The sequence below is a fragment of the Diplodia corticola genome, assembly GCF_001883845.1.
Source record: "Diplodia corticola strain CBS 112549 chromosome Unknown scaffold33, whole genome shotgun sequence".
Lineage (NCBI taxonomy): Eukaryota > Fungi > Ascomycota > Dothideomycetes > Botryosphaeriales > Botryosphaeriaceae > Diplodia > Diplodia corticola.
In genome coordinates, this window is record NW_017971512.1 from 130,147 (window position 1) to 150,282 (window position 20,136).

General features: G+C 56.8%; 5 protein-coding genes across 5 annotated transcripts; 3 read left to right on the plus strand and 2 right to left on the minus strand.

Moving 5' to 3' along the window:
* Positions 1-216: 216 nt before the first annotated feature.
* On the plus strand, positions 217-1,853 carry BKCO1_3300040 (n-acyl homoserine lactonase; the record flags this gene model as incomplete). Its single annotated transcript, XM_020274538.1, has 3 exons — positions 217-335; positions 435-1,167; positions 1,314-1,853. 3 exons carry the CDS (start codon positions 217-219, stop codon positions 1,851-1,853), a joined length of 1,392 nt encoding a protein of 463 aa, XP_020129339.1.
* Positions 1,854-5,596: 3,743 nt separating this feature from the next.
* Positions 5,597-6,206, minus strand: BKCO1_3300041 (60s ribosomal protein l30; the record flags this gene model as incomplete). Its single annotated transcript, XM_020274539.1, has 4 exons — positions 5,597-5,695; positions 5,860-5,909; positions 5,966-6,070; positions 6,131-6,206. The coding sequence occupies 4 exons, from the start codon at positions 6,204-6,206 to the stop codon at positions 5,597-5,599; spliced, it is 330 nt and encodes a 109-aa protein (XP_020129338.1).
* A 3,692-nt stretch (positions 6,207-9,898) lies between these two features.
* BKCO1_3300042 (ribotoxin) lies at positions 9,899-10,462 on the plus strand (the record flags this gene model as incomplete). Its single annotated transcript, XM_020274540.1, has 2 exons — positions 9,899-10,012; positions 10,091-10,462. 2 exons carry the CDS (start codon positions 9,899-9,901, stop codon positions 10,460-10,462), a joined length of 486 nt encoding a protein of 161 aa, XP_020129341.1.
* Positions 10,463-11,148: 686 nt separating this feature from the next.
* Positions 11,149-12,205, plus strand: BKCO1_3300043 (uncharacterized protein; the record flags this gene model as incomplete). The annotated part of the gene is made up of 2 exons (XM_020274541.1): positions 11,149-11,488; positions 11,571-12,205. 2 exons carry the CDS (start codon positions 11,149-11,151, stop codon positions 12,203-12,205), a joined length of 975 nt encoding a protein of 324 aa, XP_020129340.1.
* A 2,912-nt stretch (positions 12,206-15,117) lies between these two features.
* Positions 15,118-19,047, minus strand: BKCO1_3300044 (uncharacterized protein; the record flags this gene model as incomplete). Its single annotated transcript, XM_020274542.1, has 1 exon — positions 15,118-19,047. One exon carries the CDS (start codon positions 19,045-19,047, stop codon positions 15,118-15,120), a length of 3,930 nt encoding a protein of 1,309 aa, XP_020129343.1.
* Between the last annotated feature and the right edge of the window lie 1,089 nt (positions 19,048-20,136).

Genomic DNA, 20,136 nt, shown 5'->3' on the forward strand with positions numbered 1-20,136 from the left:
GGTTCCGGGTCGTATGCCTTTAACGGAAGCCGGTGAGACTTCTTGTAATACACACAGACTGATTACTATATAATCTCTCCACCGCGCCGCTTCCATGACGCTCACCCGCCATCAGCACCATTTATTCGCACTGCCCTTCCAATCCCATTGCCAGAGCTACACCCCAAGCAGAGAGAGCAGGCACACACCTCATCCACGCTGAACCACGCAACCAAGATGACCAGAGCCAACGAAGCCGTCGACGGCGAAGGAGAATTCCTCGCCCCGCCCCAAGCCCCGCCAAACCTCAACATCCCGCCCTCCACCTCCACCGTCTCCGTCTCCGTCATCGACACGTAAGTACACCCATCACCTTCCTCAATCCCCCCCTCCCCTCACCTACATTTCTTTTTCTCCCCCCATCAAGCTGGAAAAAAAAACCTTAAAAAAAACAGCGGCGTCCGCCTCTCCCTCCCCGCCGCCCACTTCCTGCACCCCCCCATCTCCCCGCCAAAGGCCCGCGTCACCGGCCCCGCCTACGCCTTCCTGGTGACTCACCAGAGCTCCGGCGCCAAGCTCCTCTTCGACCTCTCCGTCCGCAAGGACCACACCTCCGGCTTCGCCCCCGCCGTGCAGCGCCTCGTCGACGATCCGGCGAGCGAGTTTTGGGTGAGGTGGGTGGAGACAGATTCGGTCGCATCCGCATCTGCTTCGGCCGCCGCCGGGGAGGTCAGCGGGGAGCGGGGGGAAAGGCAAGGCGAAGTCGCGGCGCGGCCGAGGGACGTCGTTGATGTTTTGGAGGCGGCGGGCGTGGACGTGGCGGCGGGGGAAGTCGAGGCCGTGGTGTGGAGCCACGCGCATTTCGACCACACGGGCGACGTGACGAGGTTTCCTGCGGAGAAGACGAAGCTGGTCGTCGGGCCCGGGTTTAGGGAAGCGTTTGGGGAGGGGTGGCCGCGCGTGGAGGAGGCGCCGGTGAAGGGGGTGGAGTGGGAGGGGAGGGAGTTGGTGGAGGTGCGGTTTGAAGGGGCAGGCAGGATCGGGAGGTTTAGGGCGAGGGATTGGTGGGGGGATGGGAGTTTTTATTTGTTGGATACGCCGGGGCATGCGGTGGGGCATTTGTGTGGGTTGGCGAGGGTGAGGGCGGGGGCGGCGGCTGGGGAGGAGGCGTTTGTGTTTATGGGTGGGGTGAGTGGTGTGGTTTCTTTTTATTTCTTTCCCTCTCTCTTTCTCTCCTCCCTATGTGCTTTTCTCTCCCCTCTCCTTCGTCCGCCCCTCCCCTCTCGGCCAACAACAAACGTGTCCCAGGCTGACATCTCCCACCCACCCCACAGGACTGCGCCCACCACCCCGCCCAGTTCCGCCCCTCCCCCTACCTCCCCCTCCCCACCACCATCACCCCCTCCCCCTTCCCCCCTCAGTCTCGTCACCACCACCACGGCGCCCTCTCCTGCCCCGGCTGCCTCTTCACCCCCATCCACCCCGCCGCCGCCACCACCGAAAAACCCGCCGCCGCCGCCGCCACCACCCCTTTCTACCGCCCCTCCCGCACCCTCCCCCACAACTTCGACGACTGCCTCTGGAGCATCGACGGCCTCGAGGAGTTCGACGCCGACGAGAGGGTGTTGGTCGTCAACGCGCACGACGAGAGCTTGCTGCGTTTGTTGTATGATGACGAAGACGGAAACGGAAACGGAAACGGAAAAGAGGGGGAGGCGGAGGCGGGGGAGGCGAAGGCGGAGGCGGAGGCGGGGAGGAAGAATAAGAAGTGGGTTTGGCCGCAGGGGACGCTGGATGGCTGGAGGGAGGCGGGGCTGGCGACGAGGGGGCGGTGGGCGTTTTTGGGGGATTTTGAGGGCGCGGTGGGGGCTTAGGGAGGGAGGGAGTGTGTGGGTGGGGGTGGAGGTGTGTGCTATATATTTGTGGGTGGGATCTCTACTCTTTCTTGCGGAATGGCAACGGTGATTTTCTGTCTTCTTTCGGCCCTTTTCTTCCGCATACGAAGCACGCGTTCGACTGCGCGGAGGAAGTCGTCTTTGGTGATTCTATCGTCGTGGGCGATCCGCCCTTTGACTGTTTGAAGATTTTTCCGTCGGCTTTAACAGTCTACTTTGAGGTTGTCCGTGATCATGTGTTGATGATGATGAGCTTCAGCGTCTGAAATCAACACGTAACTGACGTATGTCGTGATGGTAGTGGGCGTACTAAAGGCAATGCTGGGTATCTGGCTACCTTGGTAAGGCTTACGAGAAAGTGAAAGCTGGAAAGTCAGATTGGACTGGTAAGTGAATGTAGTATGTCAATTAGGCGTGACTCCAACACGAACCCGGCCTCGGTTCATGCTATGAGCTCCATAAAGTGAGGATCAAGTATTGATATGACGATACATGGCGTTAAGAGTGACACATCACGGGGGAGGCTCAAGTCGCATCAGGAGCGCGGTTACTTGGCATGCTTCCGGTCCTGCGCAGGCGTGCCCCGGCTCATGCACCAGGCTGACTTTACTTAAAAGACTATTCCAAAGCCCCCATATCGCGCTTTTACCAAAATGAAAAAAAAAAAGGTAGAGTTTCCCTTTTTCTTCTAAAACCTTGGTAAAAGGCAGCCAGAAACTGTCTGGTTTTCTTTTTGCTTGCACCCACAACTGTCGTGTGCTCCCACTGGGCCGGATATGTTGCCGCCGCTGAAAAGGCTAGGCCACGCAATCTATCATACCTCGTAAATGCTGATGACCCGTAGATATTAAGGGTGGTGAATCCCACCAGTTACAGAAGCTAATCGTCAGCATGTTCCAGTCAGCCAGGTCGGGACCTACGTAACCTTACGTGTGAGCCTTGGCCAGCCGGAGAGAGAGAGTTATTGCTCTTAGACGGTATCGCTAAATCGTCCGAACGACTTATCTAGAGCCTTAGTTCCCAAGACTGAGGGCGTACGGGAGCTCTTTCTTAAGTGGTTCCAAGGGCAAGGGTCAACCCAGATCATATGAGCGCTCAGACTGTGCGCGGATATGCCTGCAGGGGTCAGGCGACATGTCTGTCAGGTGTATCATGCCTTGTCAACGTCGGTTGCCCAGGCACATGAATAATCCGAGGTTTAAACAAAGCAACGGGAATATCGGCACCTACGGACAGAGAAATGTGTGCAACAATTCCCAATGCGAAACGGAGGATAGTGTGGCTACTGTTTTAGACCGTCCGAATTGTGTAGCCTGGATTACTGTCACCCAATGATTGTTTATTCTACTTTAAGCGGTAGCTAGGCTGTGGTAGTGCTTTTAAATGGGAAGTAATTAACGATCAGCGTTGTTTTGAACGAATGTTATTCAATAATATATATTGCACATGAGTACTAGCAGCGAAACAGTCGATGATGATCAGCAGCAGTGAAGATCTGTTTGAAAGGGCTGGTACACTTTAAATGTAGCATAGTCTGAAGTGTTTTCGGGAAAGTTCCGCCCATGAAGCGGTGAGTCGAAATAAAGTAGCCAGTACCACGAAGATGTTCTCCAGGATCCTTTGGTTCTGTCCGATGGGATATCTCAATAACAAAAGAGGAGCAGAGCCAAGGTCCACGCAACCCAAAGAGACGCACCGAACGGCAACCCCGCCGGGCAGGTGGCACAGGGATGTCCGCCTTAGTCATCAGGCATCTTACCGAATCCGGATTGGCTGACTTGTTGCTGACGGCAGCCGAACGTTGTTGTTGGCGCCTTGATCCAGCCGCGCTCAACGCCTCACAAAACACACACACCCACACACACACACATCCTCCGCCCTTTCCCCAATCTCGCCTCGCACACCCCGCCCGCCCGCGGCCGCCCTCCCGCTCCCGCTCTCGCTTCCGCAGAGACCCCCCCTGTCTCATGCACGTACACATGCCCACAGACGTTCGAACATGGCACCCCGAACGCCCCCTCCCAAAACAAGGCACCTGCAGCAGCTCGTGCGTGCGTGCGTGCGTGCGCTTCTTATCTTTTGCGGCACAGCACCGCGGCGCGGCGCGTCGCTCGCCGTGCACGTCGCACAGCGTGTCCGCGTGTGTTTGCCATGATCGTGTCGCCGTCGTCAGTAAGAAAGGATGCACTTTTTTTTTTCTCTCCCTTCTTTTCTTCTTTCATGTCGGCGCTCTATCGGTGGCTTGGTAGGTATCGTATCGCGCCCATGCCTGCCACTTCCCCAGCCTTCGCGCGCGATCGGGCGCGCTCACGGACTACCTAGGTAGCCCCGTCTGGCACATGTGACGGGTGCGGTCCGGGTCAGGCTTTGTGCAACTGGCTGGCTGGTCCCCGCCCTCGCGTAGGATTTGGCTGGCGCGCTAGCCACTGCGTTGGTGGTCAGCTGATGCGTATATTCCGTTCGGGCGCGGGCAGCGATTTGGTTGAACGTGTTAAGTCGAGATCGAAGGGCTGTAGAGTCATCGCCTGCTGGAACAGGCCTCGCGACATAGGAGGACTTGGTGCAATCTGAATCACTTTTCTGGGTATGCAGATGGCGTGGGTGTCTCGGTTTGTCATCGACGCTTGTTCCCCCAACGATATGTCGCAAGTCGTACTTGAACATTGCAGCTACTTGGTTCACTACTCAAGAGCACGTCTCGACCACGTAGGGGGGTTCGGGTCTCCTACTAGTAAGTGAGTGAGAGAGGGGCGACATTCCAGGCAACCTTCCTTCAGTTCCTCTTCAGGCTCAGCGAAACGCATCCTTTGTCCGGTAGAAGACACTGGAGTCTGTGGCGACATGGGAATATTTCCCGGAGACGTCGGACTACGTGGCCTTGATGGTGCGTAGTCCTTCTCACCCTCTCCAGCCTCAGCGACGTGCTTCTGTTTTTTTTTTTTTTTTGGGGGGGGTTTTGCACGAGACACCGACCTCTGCGGCGTTGCGCGGGAGCCTGTGGGAGAAGACACCCCTCCAGCCCCATCTTCCCGTCTTCGTTTCCGTACATCCACCAGCCGCTTGACGCCACATGGCACCGAGTTCCGGCTGAAAGGCGTCTGGCGTAAATCGGTCACGTCCAGCCACGGTCGACCGCCGCTTATGAGCCTCCCTCAGCACCAAACTGCGAGAATGCGAGGAAGTGGTGGGACATATATCCCGGTTCGCAAACGGACGGGTATGGTGCCAGCTGGGTTGTGTTTCTGTGCTGGCGCTGGTGGAGGACGGTGGCAGGGGCTTCGGGACGGTGCTGGTTGCGGGATCGGTAGGGATTTCGAGTTTCGAGCAGCGGAGATGAGTCTTCTCTTCTCGGGAGGCTTGTGAGTACTGCTGGGGGAATTCCTGGCTCCATGCGAAGTGGCCTGCTGCCGTCGGCGGAGCGCGAATGGGTGAAGGCATACGGATTCGAAGGATCACAGCACCACTGTAGTTGCCTCACCTACGTCATCGTCCCCGGCAGCTCCGTGGGGATATAAACTCAGTGGAGCAGTCGCACCATGACATGTACTCGATTGAACTGGAGTGATGCTGGTTTCAACTCTTTGCGCAGAGAGCAAAGCATGCTGTTCAAAACATTCATGTCTTCACGACGCATACTTCGGAACAGACAGACTCAAATAATCATTGTTGCTTTTATTTTTCATCTCAGCCATGGTATGTCGATGACAAAGGGAAGCGATTATTTAAGCGGACTGCTCGGCCAGGATGTCCGAATCACCGGCATCGAGCACGACGAGGGTGGAGCACCTGAACAGCTTTCCGCACGCAGTTCCCAACTCGATCTGTTGTTAATTTATTAGCACCTGATTGCCCTCCGAAGCTGGTTCATGCGCAGCTTCTTCTCAAGGCGGGCAAAGGGTTGTGCACCCAATGCCCATGTTCATGGAAATGGCCGAGGTGATGCATGGGAAACCGCGCAAGACATGTGTGGATGGGTGGAACGTACGTTGTTGCCGCTGAAGTGGTGGACGTTGGTCTTGGCCAGCATGGCGTAGTCTGGAGCGAGAGTCAGGGCCGGAGGCTTTCGGTGAGTGGGATCGGGAAACACGTACACTCGAGCTCCGACTTGCGGAGGGGCGGGGTGTTGCCGGCGATGAGCACGAGCTTCGCCTTGCCCATGCGGAGAGCCTTCATGGAAGACTTGTAGCCGAGGGTGACTGCGCGGGCCTGTCAGTGGGTTTTCGCGACCGGGAAACGCGACCGGAGTCGGGACGCACCCTTGCCCGACTTCATGACGAGGGCCAGGCGAGACGCCAGGGTGTCGTTAGACTTCTTGCTCTTGCGGGGGGCCATTTTGTCGTCGAGAGCGCGGGCAACAGGTCGCGGGATTGTCGAGTGTCGTGGTTGAAGAGTGTTAAGAAACTTGCGTGCGCCGGTGTTGTTAGCCCGCGCGAACCTAAGCGAGCGCGCTAACGCCACCTGCCGGATAAACCCCGGTCCGGCGCAGCCTCTTCAACGCAAAGAACCAAGAACTCCACTCGTCAACACACACTACAAAATCAAAGGCCGGAATCTCGTTCGTGCAGACTGTCACAGGCTTAGGACAAGATAGCAAACAGAGCACCGGAAAGTTGTTGATGCAGGCATGAAGCCCGTAGGTGGTTCGGTGCAAGACAGCGAGAAGGAAACACCGGAAATCCATGAAGGCAGACATTGAAAAAGTCATGTAGTCTGCGTCTATGAACTTCTGGTTTCGATCTTTGCAACGGCTCCGAGAAAAGAGAAAAGAAAAAACACGCTGAAATTTGCACGAGCAACGTACCATCGTCGTTTGGAGAACGAGACAGATAAGAAATAGGAGCACGACTTACGACGCTTCAGCGCTACCGTAAGGCGTGCAAGCTGTTTAGTCCCAAACAAAGCGTCCCTTTAAGGTGTCGTGGGCAATACGTAGCGATGTCTGAGCAAACGTACTTTGCTTTACTAGTTGAATATGTCGCGCCGATTCTGGAATCATCGAGCCATCAATGCGTGTTCCCGAGCGAAAAGATTTTCGCCGGCATAATAGAGGCTTCGTTGTGGCCTCTTTTGTGTGAAATGCTCTTGAAGTGGTGAAATGTACCAGCAGGTTGTATCTGGCTAGGCTCTTGGTAGCTAAGTCAGTAGCACTGCTCATGCTCGACGTCATCTAAAGGGCTGTTTTCTGGATTTTAGGCTGGAATGGGGTCTGTTAGAGGCGCTTGTAGGGTCATTGAAGATCCATCACGGTCGCTTGTCCAAAAGTGGGAGACCGGGTTTCACACATTCTTTCTCGCGGTTGCTCAAGCTCCTTCCTCTCACTTCCACAAGAAGATCTGTGTTACACAACATAACCCTATTTTGCTGCGCTCTTCTCCATAGCGCCTCCATCAGTTCCTTCAAGGAGCTTCGTCTTCGATGGTCTAGTGGTGATGATTTCCGCTTGTCAAAGCATCTGCTCTAGCAAGCGCGGGAGACCGGGGTTCGGTAAGCTTCCATGTTCGATTCTTGTCCGCAAGCAAAAACTAATAATTAATAGATTCCCCGTCGGAGAGAAATACTTTTTTGCCTTTGAAAACGAGAGTTCGGTTCGATTCCTCGTCGGAGAGTCATGCGTATCTTTTGCCATGGTGACGGTCGTGCTGTGGTGGTGAGAATTAGTATGGGGTGGCGGAGTGAGGTTGAAATTTTTTGATATCGGAGACCGGATCCGGAAAGTCGGGCCGACGCTAGCCGAATAAGGTAAGCTGACTGCCGGCCTGGCCCGAGACACATCCGAGCGCAGGGTAGAACTACTACAGTCTGTAAACCCAGGTTGTGGCTGCCGCTTTCTTTTGATGTCCATTGCGGCCGGTCGGCTGTTGGCTTGTGTCGCAACTATTTCTCCATGTAATCTCTACATTTTTTTTTTTTCGCCTCTCACGCGCAAAATCCAGTTCTCTCTAAGTGACACCGCCGACCGGGGGTAACACGTCTAATCACCAACCACTTCCACAGATGGACTCAAGACGGAGGACCTTAATAACATTTCAGCTTTGTCAATATATCTCTGTTGCAAGCATATAGACCTTTGACGCTCCGGCTTGTAGCATGTCCGACGCCGCGACCTTGGAAGTCGAGTAGTGTTGTGGCCGCCATGGTGGGCAAAGTGCTACGTAAGAGACTGAGCAGGTGTACATCACATCCCACACGGCAAGTGCGTGCGACGAGGCGTGCTCCGCTGCTGAACGCACTACTCGCAAAACGACCAGACGCCTGCGCTAATCCTATCCCCGTCCACGCCAACACTTCGACCGTCGAGGGCGTGCAGCAGCTCATCGACGCTCTAAGCATGACCACCAATCACGCGGGCATCCTGCTGGCGGACGCCGGAGCCGTACAACCGTCGTCGGACAAGGAGACGGACGCGAGGCATTTTGCTGAATTTGGACAGGGTGTTTTTCGGCGTCCAGAAGTGAGCAGGATCACTCCAGCTGCCAATTGGGTTTCTGCTCGACACATCCCGCATCATCGCAACTACGTCCATCGGCGGCATCGGCCTTGCCAACATCGGCGCGCAGGGTAGCTTCGCCTACGCCGCCGTCGACTTGGACCCGCGCCACGTCGTTGCCAACTGCAACGCGCGTGGCTTCTAGTTCGTCACGTTAGCTCGCGGCCCTTTATCGAGGAATACGGCAACGAGGGCGCGCTAATGCGGGCGTATCCGGATCGAGGACTGAGGAATAGCAAGGATCTTGCCGGCGCAGCCGTCTTTTTGACAAATCGTGTCGCGATGCATGTTAATGGGCATTGCCTTGTTCTTGGCGGGGGGCGGGACTGTTGGAGGGTCTCGGAGTAGCGAAAACAGCAGACGGGATGAGTACTCCCAAGGATACATACGGACATATTGCCACGTAAGTTTAGACAATTTCTGTTAGGTCACGGCCACAGTGTATGCAGCAACAGTTCCATTGACTAGCCCCCCCGCTGCGGGCACTAGCCAATCAGAACCTCCGCACGCCGAGGATACCCGGCGGGAACAACCAACGGCCACCCCTGGCCTTGCATCCATGTACCGTGTTCAGGAAGGTACAACTCAGGCAGGTACGCAAAATCGAAGGCAGCAGAGACGTAGTCGCTCCTTCGTAAGCCTGTCGATCTTCAGCCTCACCCGTCTTGCGCCATTGAAGCCGCCCCTAGCCAACGGATGCAGCATCCACTAGAACGTGCACAGACCATGAAATCCAGCTGCAGGGTGGTGGCCTTGTTGGTGTTATTATTTCTGTATTCGGTAGCCACGTTCGCTGTTAAAGGCAATGAATGTCATGCGCGATGAGGCGGGGTCGGTATGGGGGCCGTTTTGAACGGCCTGTACGCCTGACGATCGTTGATCAGCGCTGCAGGCAGACGCAAGGGGAGCTGACATTCCTGTGCGTAAGCTTACTGCCGCACGTGCCTCGCAAAGCAAAGCAGCTGAGTTGCGACAGATGGTGCACTCTTCGATATGGGCACTTGAAGCACTCATACGGGTAACTGTATATGCCAATCTCGCCCCGATGCCGCCTTGACTGCTCAGTGTCAAAGAATCCAGAAGCCGGGATCGATGTGCGATGGTATGCATACATGTTGAATTTATCTACGGTAACTGTCCTACGTAGTACATGATCTACGGTAACTGTCCTACGTAATACATGACCTACGGTAACTGTCCTACGTGGTACATGGCTGAAGGGGCTGAAGGGGCTGAAGGGGCTGAAGGATACACCTTCCATGGATCACGTCCACGACTTTCCCGATCGAGAAAATCAACATCAGCCAAAAGAAACTGCCCCACTGTTCCTGCGAACATTCCGAGTTGGATCTCTCACCATGTGGCTCAGATCAAGAAAGACTCTAAAGAAAGAATGCCTTGAGAGATACTTAAGAGGTGCCAGTCTTCTACCAGACGCTCAGCATCAAACTCATTCAACTCGACAACACAGTATCTTCGCCTCCTTCTCCCAAGTACCTTAGTTTCCACCGCATCACAAAACACCAACAACCCAAAAATGCACGCCTTCCAGAGCCTTTGCTACCTCCTCCTGGCCGTCAGCGCAGCGGCAGCACCCCTCAACGACGCCCTCAACCAGAGTGAGACGCCCGCTCTCGAAGTCCGCGACAAGGTAAGAACACCACCCGCTGCTCGGCGTCCGCAGCCCGTCCGCAGCCAGTCCACTCGCGCTAACCAAATCCCACAACAGACGCTCGTCTGCAAGAACACGGGCGGCAACATCGAAATCAGCCAGAACAAGGCCGAAGGCAACATCCACGCGGCGCCGGCGACCAAGGGCGGCACCAAGAGCGGCTACCCGCACGAGTACAAGAACCTGGCCGACGGCGACAAGAAGAACATCGTCTGGCCGAACAAGAACTGCAACGCCAAGGACGTCACGCTGCTCGAGTTCCCCGTCTTCAAGGACGGCCACCTGTTCGAGTACGACCAGAAGAAGCCGGCCGACAAGACCAAGATCGGCCCCGTGCGCGGCGTCTTCACGTACCCGCACAAGGACTTCTGTGGCGTCATGGCGCACACGGAGAAGGACAACAAGGGGAACTTTGCTCTCTGCCAGTGAGGCGGATATGAGGATTTCTTGGTGAGGGGTGGAGGAGTTGGTTGTGGGGTGTTGGAGTTTTATTGGGGGGGTTTCTTTTGATTGTTAGATCTCTCGCTCTTTTGTTTGCATGCATGCATGACAGTCACAATAACAAGAAGTTGGCGCCTCTTAAAATCTGAACGAGACATGCACGAGGTTCGAACTGCGCAAGTGCATCCGGATGGGAGACCCCACTACCCATGTGGGATTCTTCATCATCCACTGTGCAAGTGCGGCGAAGCTAAAGTCGGTCCTGTATATTTGAATCCGATAGCGCAAGATAATAAACAGGCGAAAGCGACATTGATCTAAAAAGGGTCCAGCGTGTAGACATGAAAGTGCCACGTCGATGGCAGGCTCCAGCCGCGGACGCTTCGAGGGGCGATCCATAAGATGATGAGCCCAAACCCTGTGCTACGTACTGGAGGCGCAGCCCCGCATCACAGCCCCTTGGTGGGGGCCGGCGAAAATCGGGGCAGCTGAGATGCTCGGGCTGGCCAGTGCGCCACCCACCCAGCCAACTGCTGGGACCAACACAACGCTTCGCTTTCGAACCACAGCTACGTCACAGCACTCACTCAGCCCTATAAATCCGCCTTGCTCCCGCCACGCCCTCTAAGCTTCCGCTACCTCACTCGAGTCTTCCACCTTCCCACCCATCCATCATGTCATCCTTGGACCTCACCATCGACTTCTCCGTCCCCTTCGACGACGACCCCTGGACCTTCGAATACAAGACGTTCGATGTCCTCAACGACTACCTGCAGCCGCAGTCGCCGACCTCGCCCTCGGCCGCTGCCCTGCAGCTCAACGAGCTTCTGCCAGAAATCGGCATCCTGCAGCTGTGGGACATCGTCTTCCGCGTCGCCGCCCAAGTCCCGCACGACCACCCTTCGCAGGAGAAGCTCATCGACCTCATCACCGCCCTCCGCGATGCCCCCATCGAGCCGAACCCGTTTGCCGACCTGGACCAGCTCAACGCCGAGCTGACCGACATCTTCCACCGTGAGCCCCACCCACCACCAACCAAGGGAAAAACAGACAAAGACACTTCCCGAGCATCCCATTTACTGACCCCCCACCGCAGAAACCAGCCCAGACCCACCCCCCGCCGAGCAAGACCAACAAGAAGACGACGGCCCCACCCTCGACAACCTCGACACGATGTTCGCCACCGACGACGACCCCGCCGCCGCCGCCGCCGCCGCCGCCCCTTCCACCGACGCAGCCCCAGCCCCAGCACCCCCATCCCCCACCACCAAGCCAAAAGCCGACAACACCCTCCACGCCCTCCTCTCCAACGGCCACTCCCACCGCAACCTCCACGCCCTCGCCGCCCGCCTCACCCGCTCCCACCTCGACGACCGCGCCCCCACCGAAGGCGTCTACGCCCTCGCCCACGCCCTCGAACACACGCGCCCGGACCCGCGCTCGCGCGCGTTCGCGGCGCGCGGCCGAGCGCTCGAGTGGCGCGTCCCCGTCGCGGCGGACTGGGTGATGATTGCGGGGAGGGAGGTGTACGGGTGGGTTGTCGTTAAAGGAGAGCAGGGGGGAAAGGAGAGGTGGGAGGGGTGGAGGCGGGCGTTTGAGGCTGTGGCGGAGGGGGAGGTGTGTGGGGGAGAAGTGAGGGAGGTGGCGAGGGTGGCGGCGAGGAGGATGGCGGAGATTGAGGGGGAGGTTGAGAAGGAGGCGAAGAAGGCTGGGGGTGGCGGCGGCGCTTGAGGTGGTGGGTTCGGTCGGAGTGCGTTGGGCTGCGTGTTGTGGATGATGGGGGAGTTTTTTCTTTTTTTTTTTTGGGCGGGGCTTTTGGTAAATGCTTGACTTGTATGCTCTCTCTCTCTCTCTCTCTCTCTTAAACCATGGAACGTGGAACGAGATGTCGCGTTTGACTTTGGTCGCGTCCGAGTCCCAAGATGCAAGTGTCCCTCAACTCGACAAGTCGCGCTTGATGCCAATAACGTATTTGATCCGATTTTCTCGTGTCGTGTAGCCTTTGTGTCCTTTTCCTATGGGATAACGAGCACGTCGAAGATTGGCCTGTCACTCCTTCTACCCTGTTGGTCGTCCTCCCCACAGCCGCCCATACTCGTCTGAGATATTCCTTGGCTGAAGATGCCGGTACTACCTCGTGGACACGAGCAAAGCGTGGGGTAACAATAAAAGAGCTGTCCAATTGTTGTTTTCTTGGCTCAATGTTCAGAGCCACCAGTACTGCTGGGAGAAGTTTCGGCCTGTTTTCTTGGTAAACATCGTCGTGGTTCTCGTGGCCATCGACGGTCAGTCGATCCAAAGACATCCACCGGCACGCCTTGTAACGGATGCAGCTACGCAGAAGAGCGTCAACGCTACCATTGTGACTCGACTCCCAAAGGCTATACCGGTTGCGAGATGATGAGCGGGGGCAGAGCGTTAACCACGCACCAACCAAGGGCCATTTCCAGAAGACGACGCAAGGCTGCAAGCTACGACAACCCATCAGTGCTTCCGCATTCTCTGGACGTGACAAAACCTGCTCCAGGACCGTCAAAGAAGCCAAATCGTATCCCGTGGGCTGCACATCGACATACAGTCCAGGAAAGCCCACTCGACATCGACTCCATCCAGCCCTCGTAACGGATCCGAAACCTCGGGTCGGGACTGAGCGACGACCTCGCTGAGTGCCCGGCGGCCGGTCGACGATGGAGACATCAACGAAGAAACCTGCCTTCAGTCTGTAGCAAATCCTCGTCGTCCAGCTCGGGCCGGGTCGCTCTCGGCGTCGTCGTGCATCTCTCACCACGAATGGCCTTCGTCCAGCTAGATCTGTCAGATGCGAGCAAAAGGAGATGATGCAACGAGTACACACTTACCAGAATGCGCTTTTTTCACCCTCGCACAAATACTCATCGACTCCTGACTGTCAAGCGTAAGTAGGAAAATGAGGCAGTAGGAATTTCCCGTCGCCTCGTGGTTGCACGAAGGCGATCGATCGCTCTCATGTATATGGCCGACGATCAACCCGATGAACCGGCCATTGGATGCCTACCCGAAAGGCGCACGCCTCCTGAAACGCGCGCCAGCCAAGGACAGAAAAGTCCAGCGTCGAACGTCTGGAAAATTTTCGAAACGCGCCAATACCGCCGGTATCCTTTGTCTGGGATGGTTTCCAGCGCGTTATCCGAAAAGGGGGGCGAAGTGCGACTTCATCGTTACTGCAGAACACCAATCGACTGTCTTTGCAATAGTCCTCTGATCACCTTCGCCGGTAGGGTGATGTCGCTCCGCCGCGCTCGTACAGCATCGAACTTCGCTGTAGCACCCTGCTGGGGCGTGAAAAGATCAGTCTCTTACACCCTACTCTACAATTTCACGACATCGGCCTCAAAGAGTTCAAACTTTCGTCCGCAAAAAAAGCCAACCAGCCTCAACATATCCCGCCCAAATCACCGTAATAACGAATCTCATAAGTCATAATGGAGCGACACAGCACAAACTGCAGGCAGGCAGGAAGACATCACACATTGCCGTGTATCAGCACAAACATGGAGGAGAACAAATGTGATTGTTCGAGGAGGAAGCGAGGGAAAAAGAGCAAGAAAGAAAGAGAAAGAGAGAGAGAGCTGAAGAGAACCAACTCCGCCGTTTCCTTTCCTTTTCTTCCCTTCCCTATCGTATAATTCCTCCTCTTCCCATTCGAAAGTTTCCCCTCCTTTCCCCATTCATACCCATGTAAAATGTTTCCGTCCCCGCCCCCTCACCCTTTCCTTCCGGTCCCGAAATAAGCAGAGAAAACACCTCCCAACCCCCCCCGTCGGCAGGGGGGGGACTGTCCGATTTGTATACCATCCCATCCCATCCGCGCTACCACCCACCCACACACCACAGAGATAAAAAAAACAAGAAACAAGAGACAAAACACAATACAGAGTTATAATGGACAACGGGGGGGTGAATCAGGCTTGCCCCAAAAAATCATCTTTTCGCACCGATTTGCAATACCAGAAACGAACAAAAAAACGCAAAACGTTTTAAAACCATCTTTTTTCTCACTCTCTTAAGCGTTGATGGCCAGCAAAAGTGCAAGTTGCGCCAGATGATCTGCATGGAGAAAGGCAAGGCAATTAGGAGAGGAAAAGAAAAAACCATGAGACAATGAAGAAAAAGACCGTGAGATCTTGTCCGCTCAATGGCCGATGTGACATTGCTGGCGCCCGATTCGATACGATAAAAAAACAGACTCCTCCCGATCACCCGCCTCTCTCTCGAAAAAAAAAAACGCCGCATAGACGCGTGTCAGGTGTTTTAAAAGTCGAGCAATAAGCTCCGGACGATGCGCCGCAGAGTATTATGCAGCTCCGAGGCTACAAGAAGAAGCGAATAACGAACATTGTATCAGAAGGGGAGAAGGTTGAAGTGTGTCGAAGCAGCCCTGCGAAGGGCCATCCTGCTGAAAAGGACCAATCTCGCGGTTTGAACGACGAAGAAAAGGTATCGTGCAATACACGCTTTGCGAAAAGTGAAGGCAAAAGAGCTGATTCAACTTTGAAACATTGGGCGATGAAAATGAAGGGGAAAAAAAAAGATGAAGGTAGTCAGTCATCGGTTTGACGGTACAGGACGGTGTCAGATCAGGACGTGGCGCATCGGCTCATTCTCTAGAACATGGCGCCTTCTTCGACCGGAGGCGGCCTCATGGGTTGCGGATCCTCGTTGCTGTGGTTCGAAGAACGGAAGAGCGACGGGTTGCTACTCTTCCGCATCCTCGTGCGACTTTTGCTGTCTCCATCTTCGGTGCTGGGCCTGCCATCCGAGGTCGTGGTGCTGGAGGAGTCGGAACGACCAAAGCCGAAACGCCGGCGCATGGGGTTAATCGGAGGCAAAGGAGGCGCTCCCTCGCCCATGCCATTCTTCAGGGAAGCACCCGCCGGGAGCTCAATCGTGTCGACCACCGAAGTCGAAGAAACGAACAAGGGCTCGGAAATGAGAGATTTGGCAATAGACTTCTTGCGCTCCGGAGGAACACCAACAATGCGACGGGGCGGAGGCGCTGAGGCGATCGCCGGAGAGGAATGGTTCGAGTGCGCGGCGAAAGTGGCGGCCTTCGCTGCCATTGGAGCGATACCGGGGCTGTGGCCCGCAGACTTGCTTCCCGGAGCAACGGGCGAGCGACCTGGAGCGAAACCAGGCGAAACATGGGGCGTGGTTCCGGCCGAGGCAGGTGCGATGTGCGACGTACCGTTAGCTAGGCCAGTCTGGATGGGGTGCAGCGACTTCTGATCGAAATAGCCAGACGGGGAAGGTCTGCTGCTGCTTCGCATGCGTAGCGCCGGAGGATTCGGCGGTGGCTCGACGACAGGCGACGAGGAAGGCAGCGAATCAGGACTAGGCACAACACCCCTCGGCATCTGGGATGGAATAGGGGGAGGCGTCTGGTCCGAGGACTCGCGCCGACCAGTACGACTCCGGGATCGACCAGACACTGCAGAAATCGTCGAGTTCGACCTGCTGCGTTCTCCACGGCTCGCCGACGGAGAACGGCTCTTGCTCGAGTGATCATTGCCGCTAGCGCCACGAGCCAGGCGATCCTCAAACTCCTTGCGGTAGTCGTCGTCTGAAGGCATAGGGCTATTTGCTAGTCTCTCCCGTTGCCTCTTCAGATGATCCTCGCTTGTCCGGGAGAGAGAAGCGCTGCTGGCGTTCGCACCCATTCCAAGCATGTTGATTGCCTTGGAGCTTGCAGGCTGACGACCGGCGAGGGTATCACGGCTGGACTTGTTGCGAAGCATGCCGAATGCCTTCATTGCCCCACCCATACTCGGCGTTGGGCTGCCAGAGCGGCTCTCGTCCATTTTGCTCCTCAGAGCCTCCTGAATGGCCTTCTGTCTTTCCTCGAGGTCCTTCTGGAATGCCTCGCGTTCCGCAAGAGTGGTATGGCTGACATTCCTGCTGTGTTTGGATTTCATTTCCTGCTCCCAAGGCGCGACTTGTTCACGGTCCAACTGTTCTTCCTTTGGAGGCTCTGAGCGATGCGGTACCGCGCTGGGACCGGGCCTGGGGAACGGTTGAGTCTGACATCTCGACCCGTCGACGGGGCTGACGGAGCTCAAACTGTCTGCCTCACCATAGTAACTGCCATCCAAATCCTCCAGATCCCAAGGGTTCGAGTGGCTATAGCTAGAATGGCCGGGAGTGTCAGAAATCATAGAATCGGCCGTCAAGTGGCTAGATTTGCTGTGGTCGTTGTCGTCAAAGTCCTCCCTGTCGTTATCGTACTCCGAGGATACGCCGCTTTGCTGGCTTTGGTTTCGCAGGTGCTGCCGAATCATGCCGTTGAGCCCACCGTTTTCGGGACCAAGAGTCGGGGAGTCGAGATCCGTTGCGTCGGACTTGACCATGGTGGAGACCGACGACTTGCCTTCTGATTCTCGCGGCGAGTTGAGGGCTTGCAGCATGTTCTCAGAGGCACGCGAGGCGGGAGACGCAAGACTAGGAGACGAACGCAACGCAGGATGTTCATGCGCGGGCGGAGGCGAACGAAGCGCCGGTGAAACGCTAGCAGAAGAAGCTTGATTGCTCCTGAAAGCAATAGGACTTTGCGGCTTACTCCCAGGCCTGGACCCCGTCCGAGTTACGGGAGATCGTAGGGGTTGGACCTCGGGTACATCATCGTCGTCCTCATCGTCGCTCGAGTTGCGGGAGGAGAAGAAAGTCATCTGTCCCCTGTCGGGGCTCTCCTGAGCAGGCTCATCGCTGGCCTTAGCTTGCATTTGCTGCTTCGCGCGCTGGAAAACAGAGAAGGCTGATTTCTTCACGGGCAGTTCAGGTGACGCCGGCTCGGGAGGCATCCTGTCCTCTGAGATTCTCCTGGGTGGAGAAGCAGGCTTAGCAGCCGGCTTCTGCCTCGATGGTGAGTTCGGCGTAGGAGGCAATGCCTGCTTTGGCGGCGAAACGGGGGAGGGGAAAGCGGTAGGCATCGCAGGCGAAGCTGGAACCCTGGGAGGTGAGGGCACCAGGCTGCTGGAGTTCGTTCGAGAGCGGCTACGGCCAGGACGTTCTTCGACCTTCTTCTCAGGCTCGTCTTCCGAATCGGATGAGGGTCTGAGGTCATCCAAATCAGCCGCGATCTCAGTGCGAAGCGCGTCGAGTCTTTTCCGAGCGTCCGACACGTTCTTGGACGTCGCAGGAGGTTGCTTGAGTATCACCTCCGGCTCCTTGCTCTTCATCTCGAATTTGTTGAGTCTCTCCTGAACAGCTCTCTGTGGCGAGCGTGAAGGTTTTCTCGGCGGCGGAGTATCCCGACCTTGCAGCATCTGCTTTTGCCGTTGCAAATACTGGGTCTCATCGAACTGCCGTGCTGGCTTTTGGAACGCGCCCATGGCAGTCGCCTTGCCGCGGTCTCCGGGCTGAATGGCCGAGGCGAGCGGGTTATTCTCATCCAAAGGACTGATGGGAGGGAACGGGCTGGTCGGAGAGGATGTTGCGACAACCGGGCTTGACTGCTGCGAATCACCATCGATCGCTGCCTTGAAACTTCCCATGTTGGCCAAAGGCGCAGATGGCGGTGGGCTGGCTGCACGATATTGGTTACCACGGTTGAAGCGGTCGCTAAGATTCGTTGCACTTCTTGTTTGGGTAAGCGGAGGAGTCGCGCGTCCAGTGGTCATGGTCCGTTGCTTCTGGAGAGAGTTCAGTCTGCTTATTGCGGAGTTTCCCTCGCCAAAGTTTCTATCGAGACCTTGGTCGTAAAGTCTCCTGCCCTTGGTGCCGGAACGCTCCAGGCTGGATGCCGACGGCGGTGGAATGGCATTGGCGCCCTGCGAGGCGATCGAAGTTGCAGCTGTGGAAGCACGGGCGCCAGCTCCAGACGCCGTCGAAGAAGCGGTTTCGCGGCGACGAAGAGATCCGGAGAACGACGATGCATGCTTGAGTTCGTGCGCGGGGGTTTCTGGCTCCTCATCCTCCTCTTCATCCTGGCCATCTTCAAACCCCTCTTCTTCACGCTTCTTCCGACGTTCTTCGGCCCGCATCCGCTGGTATGCCGACATGCCTACATCATCATCGTACAGGGCTCGATTGCCCATGTAGACTTTCTGACGGCCACCAAAAAGGACGTTGCCTTCACCTGGACGTGACCGGCTCATAACGCTTCCGCTGTGGATAGAATCACCGTCATCGGTACCATAGTCAATAGAGCCAGACCTTCCGGCGAGGAAGGGAGGCCGGATGGAATCGTTGATGGAAGCGACTTCAGCGATGTCCGTCAAGCCTGCTGAATTAAAGCCAAAGTCCGTTAGCCGTGACTGGCGCTTGGAGAACAGAACGCTATCGTCGCTTGCTTTACCCAATTTCGACTCTGGATCATCCTGCTCTCTGAGCATGCTGAATCGCGCCGAAAGGTTGGGCATAAGGAGGCTGGTCCGAAAATTGTCCGTCGATGGCAGAGCTTGGGACAGGTCTAGCTGCGGCTTGGGCTGCTCCTCCTCCTTATTCTTCCTGCCCTTCTTGGTCTTCTTGCTTGTCGGCGGCGGGCCATCGGGGCTCTCGAGTGCGGCCTCGGTCTTCTTGCGTGTGAGGAAACGATTCATGGTCGCCTTGTATAGGTTAGTCTTGCGTATGCTGGACAGAGATAGTCTGCTCCGCGATGAGCTGGTGGAACTCGATGAGCCGGCGTCCGAGAGGGACGACGACACCCGCGGCGGCCGATCCATGGCGGAAGGTGTACGTACGAGTGAGAGGGCTCAATGGATCCCCAAGGTCGACTCTTGACAACGCAGCGCGGCGCGCGAGCTAGGCGAATGGTCAGCAGCGTTGGGGCGGGCAGGACAGGCGGGCGGCAGGCGGCGCGGCAGGCAGGGCTGGGCGGAAGGACGACCGGGGTGGCTTATGATGTGGCCGTGAGAGATCGACGTACCTGCAGGACGCGTCCTTCCTCGGCGAGGTGTTTAGTTGTAGAGAGCGTGACGTTGCACTGCAGCGGCCATGCAGAATAATGCGAAGTGAGACGAGTGCGATATGCTTCTTTCCGGGGTGAGAGGTGGGACGAGAGGGTGGTGGAGGGCGGGGCCGGGGCTGAACGAGCGGACGCTGTTTGGGGCAGCAAAGGGAGCGGGTGGTGCGGGCGGTGGTGAGGTGGTGGTTCGGGAGCGCACGCGGCGGCGCAGGGCTGTGGATATGTCCTGGCGTGGTGTTCGGGTGTGGCGCAATCAAATAATCGGGGATTGACGGCCGGGCAACAGCGGCGGAATGCACGAAATGAATGGATGTGCGCTGGGAGGAGGGCGGGCTCCTGATCTCTCGCCGTCGGCTTGGGCGGTGGCAGGCGGCGCTGGGAACTTGGGGGAGCTGGTGAAGCGAAGACGCGCGAGGACCTCTGGTCGGCCAGCGCAGGGCGGCAAAAAAAAGAAAGAGGTGCTGGATGCAGCAGCGGCAGCGCAGCAGCTCGCGGGCAAACGACGGGGCCAGCGGCGGGCGGGCGCGCAGGGTGGAGGAGGGCAATTTGAGCACGGCCCTGCAAGGGGGTCGCTGGCAAGACAATGTCACAATTTCCACATCAACCAGCATACCGCACTAGATGGCACGCGGCCGATCGGGCTCACGGGCTCACGGGCGCCAACTGGAGGCGCGGGGCGAGCTTGAGCCGCCGACGACAATGTTTGGCGTTGGTTGACTCGCGC